The 14,797-nt window shown below is 42.6% G+C and overlaps 2 protein-coding genes across 2 annotated transcripts in view; one reads left to right on the top strand and one right to left on the bottom strand.

The window, feature by feature from the left end:
* si:ch211-113g11.6 (uncharacterized protein LOC559008 homolog) overlaps positions 1 to 6,434 on the bottom strand; it is a 73,388-nt gene extending 66,954 nt beyond the window's left edge. Inside the window, exon 1 of the mRNA XM_049582628.1 lies at positions 6,051 to 6,434. Within this exon, the coding sequence (XP_049438585.1) occupies positions 6,051 to 6,129 (79 nt within the window). The 5' untranslated portion in view covers positions 6,130 to 6,434. The remainder of the gene's footprint in view (positions 1 to 6,050) is intronic.
* LOC125892608 (cathepsin S-like) overlaps positions 1 to 14,797 on the top strand; it is an 853,108-nt gene that overhangs the window by 734,839 nt on the left and 103,472 nt on the right. The gene's annotated exons all lie outside the window — the stretch shown is intronic.

The raw sequence follows: 14,797 nt of genomic DNA, 5'->3' as shown, positions 1-14,797 counted from the left end.
TCAGAGATGCTGTCCCACTTCTTTAACGACCATGTGAGCACACAGGAGGAGCAGAACAGATCAGTGTCTTAGTCCATGTCTTTCTTAAACAGCTTCAAAGGGTCACACTGAACAACTGAAAAGTTGTATTCTGGATTAAAAATTTGAACTCCTAACTTCTGTCTCACTCTCCCTGACTGTGAGCATGCATTTCTTTTTCTTTCTTCCTTAGACATTTAATCGTTGCTGCCGGGTGCAAACCTTGAATTTTCAAAAGGTCAGCTTTTCATGAAACAAGAAAAACAGCCTTGTTTTTTAGCTTGTTTTTCAAAAAAGGCTTCATTAAGCTCAGGGGCTGTAAAGTTTCCTTCCCCTCAGAGAGGCATGTAATCCCTGAATGAAGTTAAAACATCTTCAAATTAGTGAGTCAGTTTTAAAGAAACAGATTTCTAATTGCATTAAGAAATGTGCTAATTAAAGCAGAGTAAAGCACAGTTGTTATTTCTGGGAACAGTTCCCATTTGTAGATGAATAAAGCCTCCTGGATGTTGAAAAACAGCAAAACCAAAGTCAAACAGGTTTTGATCGAGCAGCTTTTTTAAATTTTCCTGCTCTGGTGTCATATCATGGTTGCCATTTTATGTCCATGGAGTCTATCACTGCAGAGTTGTTTTGGAGATGGACCTCAAGGTCCTCCATAATGAACCTGACAAGAAAAATCTATCAGGCTCATGGTTCAATAGGATATTGAGGTGTTCAGGTCTCCCACTGAGAGAGAAGGTCAGCACAGACGCTGGCTGAACTTTGGCGAAATGTTCTGATATTTAGGATGCAGCTGTAGATGTCAAATTAGTGTTGAGATGAGCTGTTGTCTTTCAGTCCCTCGCTCACTCTCTGTCTGTCTCCCTTTTAAGTCTCTGATTTAGATTCTGTCCTTGTGTGCGTCCTGCTTTGCCTCCCTTTGTATTTTGATATCCTCGTCTCTCTCAACCAGACATATTCAAAAGGTGTGCACACACAGTGTACAGTGAAGGCAGACTTTCATTTTCTCTCATTTTATTCACTGACTAATCCGAGCAGTTGCTTGAAGACGTATGTATAAATATATCCTCTTTGAACTCTGCAACAGAAATGGTCCACCAGTGCCAACACTGGTATTTGTGCTGATTGTAATGCAATTTCTTGTAGTATCTTCAAATTCATCATATCCCTAAAATCTGTACAACCTAAGCTAAACAGTTATCTGAGTCAATATACCAGAATAATCAGTATTTAAACTGTGTCATAAAAAATACAAAAATTGGATGTTTTGTCATCAGATGTTACAAAATAAAATCATTCATTCCTTTGGTGCTGCCACATATTCTGCGCCTCTTTGCATGACACAAAATATAATGCAGTGTCGTCATTATGAGCATGGCAGGAAAGACAGAAGTGTTAGTTTTCTGCTGCAAAAAGAATAAATGCTCTGGCTATTATAGCTTTTATTTTAGATCAGTATATACAGGCCTGTGCTAACAACAATCCTCTGTGGCCTTTATGGGGAAATTCATGGGAAAATTACACTGAAATACTATGTTTGCATCACACATATGGTAAAGTGACGTCAGGTCATGACGTGATGATGGGGAAGACAGTTGTCTTAGCTTTCAGCTGCAAAAACAATGCATGCAAACAACAGTCTGAGGGATTTCCATTTTTAAAGGGTTAAACATTATTTTGTCTTCTTTTGTGAAAGTTGCACTAATCAATATTTTGTATATTATGATTTATGCAAATGTGTATAATAAAGAATAAACTAGCATAGAAAACAGATGTACAACGAGATTAGGCAATCAAAGGAGACCCGTGTGGTCAGTTTGGTGGTCTGTTGAAAATTGGCCCTAACGTAGCAGTGACACCTCAGTCTGATATCAGTCAAAGCTATCCAACTGTAAACGTGTTTCACCTGATCGTAGGCATTCCCACAGGCTACATATACCTACACGTACGTTAACAATAAGCACCACAAAGAGCCAAGAGCCACTAGCAGACTGCAACTAGGGTTGTCACCATACCAGAATGTCAGTAGTCGATACCAATACCAGTGAATTTCCACAATTCTCGATATTCATTCGATAACACGATAAAAATCAAAAAACAGAACTTGTGTATTTCTAAATTCACTACTTTATAAAAACTGTTTCAAACTTTAACTTTAACTCTTAGGCCTCATTTACACCACAAGCGATGCGGCAGCACACGTGTATCGTGTAAACCGAACAGACGTGTCGCGCAGCGGCCGCTGCTGTCCCGTCAAAATACAAACCCCACCCGAACAGTTGGTGGCGGTGGTGCACCGTGTCTGCAAATCTCCAATAAACCCCAAAGAAGAAGAAGTGAGTTTGGACCCAAAGCCCAGGGTGGACAGGTTCGCGCCTCCAGTGATTATTCCAACACTTGGAGAATTAATATTTAGCACTACAAATGGGTAAGTACATGAAACATGTGCTTGTCAGGTCTCGAGATGTCTACGGTGGCTGAGAGGTCACAACACACAAACTCATGCTTTTTGTTGAATACCGCGACCATTTGCTCGCGACTCATGCAAAAAATCAGCATCTCTTCTATTTTCGAGCTTGCTCGGGAAAGCAACACAACTCAAGCAGCGCGTAGAACGGATGCGGTGCGAATGCTCTAACCTGTTAACACACTCGCCGAAATGAAAACGCAAGTAAGCAGCGACCGTTTGCGAGTGTTACGCAAACGCATCGCTTGTGGTGTAAATGAGGCCTAACCCTAACCCTCTCTACACGACTCCTTCTACCTGACTTTTCGACAAGCCGAGGTGTTGTGGCTCCAGCAGCACTTGTTTCTAGCAAAGACGATGGAGAACAGGCGTTCTTCTTTGGCGCTCGTCCTCAGCACCGACTCACGCGCGTATACTGCCCCCATCAGTTCTGACAGGAATTAACACGGCACGCTGAGGGCAAAGTTGTATCCGGTACTTACAGTACCGGAAAAAAAACAGGTGCCGACGTATTATTTGCGTGTTGGCATCGATTCTCATGAAAACCCTAATTGCAACTGTGATCTGCCACATCAGGTTACTTGTAGTGATGAACCCACGGAGAATTATCCTCCTCAGCTCTACAGAGCTTTTCAGCATCTTTTAGCTCATTGTTTTGTTTTTCCAGCCTTAAAATTTGCTGTTTCAGTTCAGTCTTAGAAAAAGCTCTGATAGATCAACTTTATGCTCGGCCACCTGCCTGGCAAACAAACAGCACACTGAAAAAAGTTGGGGACTAGCTGCTGAACATAATTGAGCAATCACCGAAAACGAGCTAAAAGCAAAGCAAAAGTCTGACTTGAATTCATCAGGTGGACAGAAGCAAGACTCCATGCTACTGTTGTCTGCTGGGTGTGTAAATAAGCAGTTGTTTGCTAACACTTAATCAACTTTGTAAGGCGCTTATATGCCAAACCTGTGTGATGTTCATCTGATTAAGGAGTTCTGCCCCAAAGTGGCCAACGAATAAAATAAAACAAAACAAAGTGCAGCTTTAACACAGGCTGTTCTCAGAAACTGTTTCCTGCAAAAGTACTGCACCCAAATGTGTACCTTTCCTACGAAATAATGAGCCAGCAGTTCATACCTATTCCATGTTTTTTTGGAAGGCTGTGATCATGCAACCAATGTGGAGAGAGAAGTAAACAAAGAAGCAGTCCTGACCTGTCTTGTAAGGAGGCAGCTTTGGGTGATGGATGGGACACAAATGGACTTTCCCAACAGATGCATTTCTGAGTCATTTTAGAGAATGTCATCACCATGTTCCTTTTCCTGAACCTAACCTCAGTAGCTTTACGTTAAGGATGTAAAATCATTAGTGGGGTCCTAATTCGTAGGATATCACACAGATTATTGCGTGAGCATATTTGTTGGATATCATGAACCATTTTATATGTTCTGTATCGATATTTATTAACAGTAATTGTTCTTTTACATGAGGTGATGACAGTTTCATTTATACACTATATAAGCCTACACTCAGTTTCCAGTACACCTGGCTAAAACTAATGCAGTCTAATGTGACAGACCTGTGATGCATCCTATCTTCATTTAAGTTATAAGAATCATTTTTTGTTGTTTGTTTTTAATGTTGATTTAACTTACTGGTCATTTTGGAGGCTGATATTTGCTGCTCTGCTGAGCTGAACTGCATCACACTGAGAGGTGTAATACTTTGTCTCTAGCATTTATACTAACATGGGTAAACTAAACTCTGCAACAGTTTCAATAAAAAGTCTAAATTATAACCTTGAAGGTAGTTTATTGCAGTAAGGTGTTTGTTTGGGAGTGATGCACTTAAGATTTTGATTACGTCTTGTTCCTGCTGAGGTGTAATACACTTATTGTAATGGCTCTGGGGATAAGTGTCTGCCAAATAAATGAAACATAATGTACTCCCTACAGGCCCCGCAATAACACAGCATGTCTTACCTTAACCCTTAAACTGAACATAATTCACACCTTAATCTTAAACCCGAGTTGTCGCCCTGATAAAGTTGCTTGAAGGTATAAAACCTGCCAAATGTCCTCATTTGGCACAAACATGCAAAGTGAGGACACCTTGCCGTATGAGGACCTCGGCGCTGTCCGCGGTGCTGAAGCAGCGCCAGCTCCTTGTGAAGGTTTTGCACTTGAGGCTTAAACTGCGCCTTTGATGGATTTCCTCTGACAGTTGTCTACCTGTGTGCGTGTGCGCGCGTGTGCCCTAACAGGCATTTATAGCTCGCCCTGCAATTGCATAACAACGAGTTGGATTGATATGACTTACACGTCCGGAGCCGTCATCTTGTGCGTTTTGTACTGTGCTCATGTGCGGGGAGGGGAGGGATACAGACACAGATAACTTGACACACAGCCCCCATCTCTGCTGATTGCTGAATACATTAGAGGAGTGTGTGAGGTGTAAAAAGGCGTGAGTGGAATAGATAACTAGGAGTCGGCTTGGAATTTTCCATTCAGTGCCCTCCCCTCCCTCCCTGCTCTCTCCATGTCTGTATGTTTGTAAATGTACACATGTATTTATGGCGCCTGCGACCCTAAAGCTACCCTCTGTTTCCGGGAGCCGGACACTCTGCTGCAGTGTGAAGCAGCTGCCGTGTCCCGCATTGCAGCTCCGCAAGGACGCGGGAGCCACAATGACTGTGTCAACCTCCAAAGAGTCATATTTCACAGTAACGATGCTTTTCGGCGGTGGCAGGTGCGTGTTTGGAGGGTTCAGCCTCGCAGTGTGGTGAGGGCGAACAGGCGCCATGTTCGTGCACACGGCAGGGGAGAGGTTGTTTTTAAGCGCCTCTGGTTTTATTCGGCTCCGTGCGCCTGGAGGAGGTGAGGAGCTGCAGGGACGGTCGCCAATCAGAGCAAAGGTGTCCCTAAGTGAGGGAAGCAGCGGTGGTGCATGTGTAAGACGAGCACACGGTGAACTTACTGACATAAAGCCAACACACAAGTTGCCAAAAAGACCAGCAGAAAAGCCACAAGTTGCACAAATCAGATCCAAATCATTCAGATGTGCCACCGTGCCAGGTGCACACCATCTGCAACCTGAACGCAAAGAAATGACCCAGCTGGATGAGGAAAGGCTCAGGACACACTGTGCGCATGATGTCACGTTAACATTGAGATAATACAATTAGTTTCCTCCAGATGTTCATCCTGTTCCAGCCTGGGAACATGTGTGCGGGGCCTGAATGATGGAGCGCGTAATTTACTCCAGTGTGAGTGGGGGGAGGGCGGTGTTTGAGGAGATGGATCCAGAGGCAGCTCCGGCAGCACGGCTTCACTGGCAGCCTGCTGTTTGTGCATCTTCCGCGAAGGACAAGATGAGAAGAACTGGAAAATAACTGGCTCCATCACCGCGTGACCAAACTCTCACTCCGCTCATTCATCCACTCATCCGTCCATCCCTCCATCAATTCACTCATTCATCCACCCATCAGCTATAACACAGATGAATTCAACATGCTTGGCGACATCAATAATTGGCCGAGTGACTTAAAGCAGGCAGAAATACAGCAGAGCCTACCGTGCACAACGAATTTCAGCCGAGGTGACTTTCCGGCGATAACCGAGGCAAGAAGCGACAGCAGGATGAAAGAATTCATCTTTCTTGAAGCTCTTTCTCGCGAAGCCGGTTTGTTAAATGATTAAAACCGAACGAAGCGCTCCTCAGAATCCTTCTTCTTCCTTCAGCCTCCTCTGTGGTCCCTCCCCGATCTGCTGCGTCCCAGATCTGTGCCACCGACTGCTGGTCCCAGTCCTATCTTGTCCGTCTGCTCCGCCGGCAGTTCAGTTTGGAGAAGTCGGGGTGTCAGGCTCCACCTCGGAAACAAAAGGCAGAGGGGGGAGTGAAGCCTCCAGCAGGGACGCAGGAAAGAAAAGTGGGGTTGCAAAAAAAATAAAAAACACACATGACTTTGGGTTTTTAATTAGAGGCGTGCAGCGTCATACCTGTTGCTGAGTCTCAACATATTTCCACACATCATTTTTCATCTGACTGTTGAATCACTCGTGTTGTGTTCATTTGAATCCCTTTGTGGTGTTGATCACATTGTTTTTATCCAGGTCTGAGGTCTGGGAAAATATTATATCTAAATGTCATATTCTAACGCTGTTGGACAAAAACAAAGCAACATAAGTCCACTTCCATATTTCATATTTCACTTGACCTTCTGACAGGATATATGAGGCTGCAGGGAAATACTCAGGGCCATTTTGTGTTTGCACACAAGCCCTCACACCAACAGCCAATAATGATATTGCCTCAGCAACTGCGTCTACTGTAATGTCTAATCAATATGTGTCAATAGTGCCTGAGTGCCTGACTGGGAATGAATCAGCACTCTGGCTCTGCTGCGTTCGCATTTGTGAAGTTAATTGATTCAAATTTGAAAAATTCAGCCACTCTAGATGGTGAATGGATGTTAGTGGAAGCAACTAAACACATGCTTCCATTTCCAGGAGATTGCTCTCTGCACCGTCTAAAGCGTCATCTGGCTTTCTATGAGGAGTTTGGGAGCAGCCAGCTTGTTGCAGGGAGGAACCAGCGTGAGGCTATTCTGAGGAGAAATTCCTGCATTTCCTCGATTCAGGAAGCCCTGTATGCCACGCACAGGTGGAGAAACAAACCTGTAAGGACCACCCACTGGGGAGCCAATTTCCCTTTTTGAACATCTTTTGAATGCCTTAATCGTCTCTTAATGTCGCCCCTTAAATCAGCCCCTTTGAGTTCAGTCAGGGATGTAACTCCTTACTTACAGATGTAAGAGCAGCTCCAGACGACAGGGGTTCAACTCCAGTTGTTCTGCTCACTGAGACTCACTCATTACATCGTCACACAGGTTTAACCCCAAATCATGAACCGCTTTACGAAGATTCTGCTGCCTTTTGATTGGTTTAATTTTAGCCCACATGTGTGGTGCTTAGATTAGCAGCCAGCTCAGTGTTGAAGATGAAATCATGTGTGTGGCTCATAGCTCAGATTTAATGAACACTGGTTGTTAGTGTGGATCTCATGTATCAGTCACTGACCTTCCTCCTGTCTCTCTACCCCTCTGCTTCACTGCATCATCATCAGCCCAGCAGTCTCCTATATGATGATGAAACCTCTAAATGTTTCAACTTTCTAGTCTGATGCACACATGACCTCACTCCACAGTGATGTCATTTTATATCATGCAGTTAGTGCAGTGCTGGGGTGGGAACACTTCCACCACGAGATGGCAGCAAAAGCAAGAGTTTGAAGCTTTGATTCAGACTCCAAGGTAATCATTCTGCCTCCTGAATGATCACAGCAGGAGTCATGCGTCTCCTTCAGCAGCGGCTGTTTCTGTTTCTGGTTGGGGGTTTGATGGTGAAATCAGCCGCTGTGTTCCTTCCCTTTAAGGTTACCATATCAGGAGGAGGGACGAGGGGATGATTAAGTGCAGGAGGAAGAAAAAGAAGCAGAAGAAGATACTTTATTAATCCCAGAGGGGATTTGTCACCATGTTGTCACACACACAGGCCTGAGATACACACATGCACAAACAGGACCTACACATGCGCCTTGAACAGGGGTCCCGAGCAGTTGGGGGTTCAGTGCCTTGCTCAAGGGCACCTCAGCAGTGCCCAGGAGGTGAACTGGCACCTCTCCAGCTCCCAGTCCACACTCCATGCTTGGTCCGCACAGCCGGCGACCCTCCAGTTCCAAAGCCAAGTCTTTATGCACTGAGCTGCTGTCACCTGAAACATCAGCGTTCAAGCTTTTTTATATGACTAAAGGCAAAAGTCTACGATCTGAAACACAGAGCTGAATCTTTTTAACCTTTAGTTTGATGACAGGTCTTTTAATAAAGGTAGTAACACGAGACAAAAGCAATCAGATAAATAAGATTGTTTTCTAATGTTGTTTAACGTTTGTTCCCATGGACAGTGTGATCAGATAATGAGGTTAAGTCATATCAATCAGGGATAAAATGCTTATAAGTGATAATGAAATGACTCGTCTGTGCAGCCTGTATTAAAAACGCCGTCTCCTTCTTTTAATGACCTGAAGACTTTCCTCTTTTATCCAAACCCAATCAGGCTAAAGGCCTCACAGCTCATCATTACTGCCTTCAATTTACTTCCTAAAAACACTTACAGATAATTGATGTAAATTGGTGTATGCTTGTTAAATGTAATGAATCCCTTAAATTTGTAGCTTTAGCACCACTAGCTGGAGACAATGAGTGGAACCAGTGGACTGTGGGATCACACTGGGAACAAATACACAACATTGTTGATGTTCAGAGAAACAACATTATTAATATTTTTGAATGATAATAATAATGATTCATTTATTATATCATATTTTTTTCTGTGTCCTTAATAAATTCAATATGGAGACATAGTATGAGACAAGACATACAAGAGATACAGAACACCACATTATACAAGTTTATATGAAAAGCATCATTCAATAAAGTGCAGCCACGAACAAGCTGCGGAGTCAGACGCCCCGCAGTCTGGATGAATCCTGCCTGAGCTCAGCAGGGTCGACCACAGCCTGGATGATTCCACTGTGTGAGACAGAGAGCCTGCTCATATATCAATGTTTAATATTTAATATTTAGGCAAAGCAGGAAGGCACTCCTGCATTTACAAACACTTGGCTGGCTCTACACCATCGTGGAAGTTTAAGAAGCAGTCTCACGCCAGGCCACATCAAGTCTTCCTACAGGAGCGCCACACGTGGGCAGTATAGAGCAGCGTACAACATGCTCTAAGAGGAGCTTCTCTCTTTACTCTCCACTCTGTCTGTGGCTATCTTCATCATCAGATACATCACTGGCAACGTGATGGCTGAGATATTAAATCTCATTACACACGATAAGAGCAACACCAGATAAGAAGAATTCAGGAAATTTCCTGTCTTCTTTCCTTCTAACAATCATAATGTTGCTCTCATTGGCAGGGTTCAGCTTAGGGTTATATTTGATGTCAAAACCAGCACCACAGTTTGAGCAAATCTTCAGCAGCTGTTGTAGGCCAGTGATGTATAGGCAGGAGATCACCTGATCATCTGCAAACATGAGATGATTTATTCAAATATTGCAAATATGGACGACTTGTTTTCAGTTTAGTTTTTTCATTTTTACAGCGATGAAGTGTTGTGAAATTTAATATAACAAACACAGACACTCGTCACTCATTATTTCATTTTGCAAACCTCCAGAGAGGATTAAACCTTCTTCTAGTGATTCTCTGATCATTTTCTCTGCTCCCAAACCACAGAAACCCACAGGATCAGTGGAGGAGCAGAGGCAGAACAGTGACTCAACAATCTGATGTTTTCTTTTCTAAGTTGGAAAATGAACCTGCACGTGTGTTGCATCTTCTGACCACTTGAAGGGCTTTAAAGGGGGATTTATACCTGTCACCTGAAGTGCACCACCCCAGAAGTGTAACCACATGTCACAGTGCCGCAGACCTCCTGTTTATGTTTATAAGCTGAACCTATTTCTCTCAGAGGAAACAAAACTTTAATTCACATTTATCAATCAATTATTTATCATTCAATACAATAAAGCCCCCCGCACTGCCATCTAAGTCCTGTGTGTGATTTATCCTGGCTGCATATGTGTAGAGATAAACTTTGGTAGTTGCTAAGCTAATTTATGCAATGTAAAATGTCATAGGCTTGTGCTAATTGTATTTGTGGGGAAACGTGTTCAGTGTGAGACCAACCCTGGAGCTTGCTTAGTAACCTCCAATGTCAGACACCGATGCAAAAAGCTGTCCGTCGGCATGGTACGCAGCCAGTCGTTGTTATTCTGTAATGGTGCTCAGCGACATCAGGGAGAAATGCAGCAGGACAACAACATACATTAAGAGGGTGGAGGTCCAAGTAGGGTGGGCGAGTCCAACATCCACTGACTTTCACCAGGAGGCCGGTGTTCACTTCTCGCATGATTGCAAAGCCAAACCCTGTTCCTTGTTCCTAAACCCAACTACGTGTGTGTTGTCAAATGAAAAAAACACCAATTCGAAGTGTAGTACCGACGTAGTGCTTTTATTTTGAAAGATACTGTATGCAAACTGTACATTTCCTGTGAAAACAGAAGTGTATTTTGAAAACAGACAATGCATGTAATAGGCTGAACGTCCCAGAACGTCAACAACCAACACACCCAGGGTACCTTGGACGTCATATGTGGACGTGGAAAGTCCATGACCAAACGTGGACATGTGACGAGGTCACAGTGAGGATGTGATGATCGCCATGACAGAGGCTGATGCATAATAATAATCAAGGTGAGTTCGATTAAATATGTAGGTTGGTTGTGATGTTAGTGTCTCACTGGATTAAGATGGTTTTTAATGAGTTACACTCACAAAAAAAGGAGCAAATATATTTGCTTGCTCATTTCATCACAAAAGAAATCAGCCTGAAAATATTGTAACATGCATCATGTTTATGCTGCAGAAGCTGCTGTGAAATCACATTTCGGGCTGCAACAATCCAAAACACCCCCTGAGGACGGTAATAAAATGACCTTTCCTCTGACACCATGCTGAGGCCTAAATGAACATGTTGCGCTCTTAGTGGGGATCCAGAGCAATGTTGTCTTTTCACTTTTCAAACATCCAACATTTTAGTCTTCTGCTGTGTGATAAACATAACTGTGACTGATCACACCAGAAATTAATACAATATTTCTTCTGCAAAACATCTGTCTGTGTGAGGCTGCTGCAGAAGGTGAGGGTTGTTTCAGTTAATGTCGAGTCATGCCCACTTGTGTCATGGTAATTCAGCTGGAAAGGTTTTTCCTCATCTCTCTCATCTTTTCAAGGACCTCTCGTCACCGCTCATCTCCTCGCTGAAGGGCTGTAGAGACCACCTTCATCCTGTGCAGGTCAACTCCAGCACAACCAGGGAAAATCAAAGTTGAGACAGTGAGAGCTGCAGGCGGAGCACATTGAGACATTTTCAAGACCAGAATAATAAAAAACGAGCTTAAGGATGCAAAGAGATCCACATCCTGTGTAGGTTTAACTCTAATCTCAAATTCAAATAAATCAGTGCATGAAAATTGACATTTAAGGAGGAAAAGTAGATTTTTTTTTCAGTTGCTGAGGAAAATCCCAACTCTAAGAAATAAAATTTGAGCCAATAAAAACAACTGTATTTCAGAACAATAAAGCAAGCCCAGGATCAAGAGCTAAAATGAATAATATTAATAATAAAAAAGGGATAATGTGAGTTCTGAAAGAAAAACGCCGTCCTGCTTTTTACTTGTTATTCTATTTCCAGCACCTCAGCTTTGCCACCCTTGCTGTTAGCTGCTTGTAATTTAGGTCATCTAATCATGTAAGCCTATTCCCCCGTCACTCTGGATAACAGTGCCAGCCAAATGCCTTCAACGTAAATGTAAAATGTGTCTTGTGCTGTAAAGAAATGTTTCCATCCTCGCCGTCACACCAGAGGAGGAGCCTGAGACCCACCTCACAGCAGATGCAAAGTGACCGTAGTGTTCTTGGTGGTGTGTGCATGCCAGTCATGGGAGGGGAGTGGCTTTTAAACACCACTTTAATCTGCCCCTTTGGCTTTCTGTCCAATGGGAGCAAATAGTTGTATTAAAATAGATAATATGACGGGCCAAGCTGGGCTGGAGGATAGCACCACCAGACAGACCTATATAACAGATTGAGACATGCAGAGATAATCCAAAAGGGTTTAAATCTCTGCTCATACACGTGATTATCAGTTTCCTTTCTTTCTTTCTTTCTTTTTTTGATTATTCTGGGCGACTGCATCACACACAAAAAGTGATTTTCTGTCCAGTAAATCAACTCAGAGCACTGTGGGTCTTTAAACTGCACTAAAGGTGAAGCAGTTGCTGGAATAAATAGGGCATTGTACATTTCTGCAAATCACAGACACATACCATTCGTACATCATTATGTAGCAGATGCATTTAAACTTTACATTTCAACAATGCTGTGGTAACGTGTGGATAGGTTTAGGCACAAAAACCCAAAGATTGTGTGTGGACTTAAAATACTGCTGCTGGAAAAAAAAGCAATAGGTTACTAACAATCACAAATGTTCAGGGGCTGAGCAGCAGCTGGAAACACAGCAACAACTCACTGTAAAACAGTTTTGTTGTTTGTTGTTGAGCAGTGGTCTGCAGCTTGGCATGCCTCCCTCTGAGGTCACACCATCGACCACCCCCTCCACCTCCTGATGACAAAATCAGCTCAGATACTGCGCCACTTTAAAAGCACTGATATGATCCTGGATGGCAAAAAACTTCGTCCAACTTCAGTCTTAATCTTTGGCTCGGCAGTCTAGTCTGCAGCCTCAATCATTGCTCTTGTTATAAAGTCACATGCAGAATATCTTGGTGTGTTCTTTGATTCTGGTTTAAATTTTGATGAACAAATCAACCGTCAGAGTTGCTACTCACAATTAAAACCATTCCTGCACGCTTTTATTTCCTCTCGCCTCGATTATTGTAATTCCATCTTTGCAGGAATCAGTCAGTCGCCACGTCTCGCCTGCAGCTTGTACAGAACGCAGCAGTAAGACTCCTCACTGGAACCAGGAACAGAGACCATATCTCTGTACTCTTCACTGGTTACCTGTCAAGCACGGAATTCATTTTATTTTTTTTTATGTGTGTTTAAAACACTCAGAACCCAATTATGTTTTCAACACGAAAAAATATTGTCATGGTGGATTACTACTCCAAATGTGCCCATTAATTATTTGCAATTTTTTTTTTATTAGGATACTTAATTATATGGGTTATTTTTTTCGTTGTCAACGCTGAAATCTCCTTACACCAAAACTGACGATAAATGGTCTACACAGACCTTTTCTGAACAAAAAACATGATTATTTATTTTTCATGTATAATTAACTCATATCTATGAATAAAGCACATTGCAGTTATATTTTGTATTGTATTTATCATCTCAACTGAAGTATCTCCAGAAAACAGTCGGCTGAAAACCTCCTGAGATGAATATTCTGTGCACATGGGCGATGCTTTATAAACTGATTGTAGGGTTAGAAAATTAAATCAGAACAGAATTTATATATTTAAACAGTATTTAATTTACCGGTCACACTCAGATCCATCGTCTGTTCAAGTGGACGAATGTTTTTCAAAATCCTGACACGTGTCAGTAATATATCTCATGTTCACTTTAAACACAGTTTAAACACAAATGATGTCCTTTAACGAAGTGATTAATGGACTGAAATGGGCCTTGCTTTTCCTCTTTACCCCATGGCCGACCATACTTGTTAAAAAAAAAGGGGGGCGTGGCTCTACTGCAGTCCACTGTCGATGATGTTAAACACAGTGATTGGCTTATAGACATCCAATCAAATAGTTTCCTTTTTACTTTCGCACTGTTGCAACGTACATACTGTTGCATGCAGTCTGCAAAAAATCAGGACACACTACTGTTTCATATCACACCCTGAACTTTGACTTTCTTGCTTTCATATCTGTTACCATGGAGATAAAACAGACGCCACTTACCAAGTTCACCAGAGACGGCGGTCGACCTGCAGAGCTCTGCTGTTGTTACTTTGCAATGTGTTTCACTCTGAAGTTCTCACCACACAGACTGTAGATTCTAACATATAATATTTGCAACAGTGAAACACATCTGCAGCTCTGTCAGTGTTATTGTTTAGGTCTGTCCTTTAGGTGTTTGTGATGTTTAATATTGTTCACTTAAACAATTATTATCCCTGTTATTACTTATCGACTGGTCGTCAGCCATCTGAATGTGGTGTCATCCGTCACTGCAGCTTCAGTCAGCTGTCATTTGTCTGGAAGTCAGTCGATGTGACGTATCGTTTGGAGGATTGCAGGTCAGAATAACCAGTAAAGCATGCTGGCTCACAGACTGCAAAATCTGCCCGGATGAAGTCAAACATCCTGGTATTTTTGACGTTCTGCATTGGGACATGCTTAATCTTTTTCTAGCGTACTATGAGGATTGGAATGCACAGGATACTACTACTGCAGACCACTTCAGATGGTGTGGAACACTGTGATTGGCTTACAGACATCCAATCAAATCAGTCTGTGCATTTAATTGACTTTATTTATAGATCTACAAATCCTAGAAAAGTTCTGTCCTTTAGAATCGATGGGGGATCTGAACAGCTGCATGAACTTGCACCTGGTTACATTTCTGAACTGCTTATCATGTGTTCACCTCATGACCCTTCAGATCTGATGACCAATCACTGCTCTTTGCTCCAGCCAGTGAGAAACCAAAGGT

Source organism: Epinephelus fuscoguttatus, linkage group LG8 (assembly GCF_011397635.1).
Source record: "Epinephelus fuscoguttatus linkage group LG8, E.fuscoguttatus.final_Chr_v1".
Classification (NCBI taxonomy): domain Eukaryota; kingdom Metazoa; phylum Chordata; class Actinopteri; order Perciformes; family Serranidae; genus Epinephelus; species Epinephelus fuscoguttatus.
The sequence above is the reverse complement of the archived record's forward strand: the minus strand, read 5'-3'. Positions and strand labels throughout refer to the sequence as shown.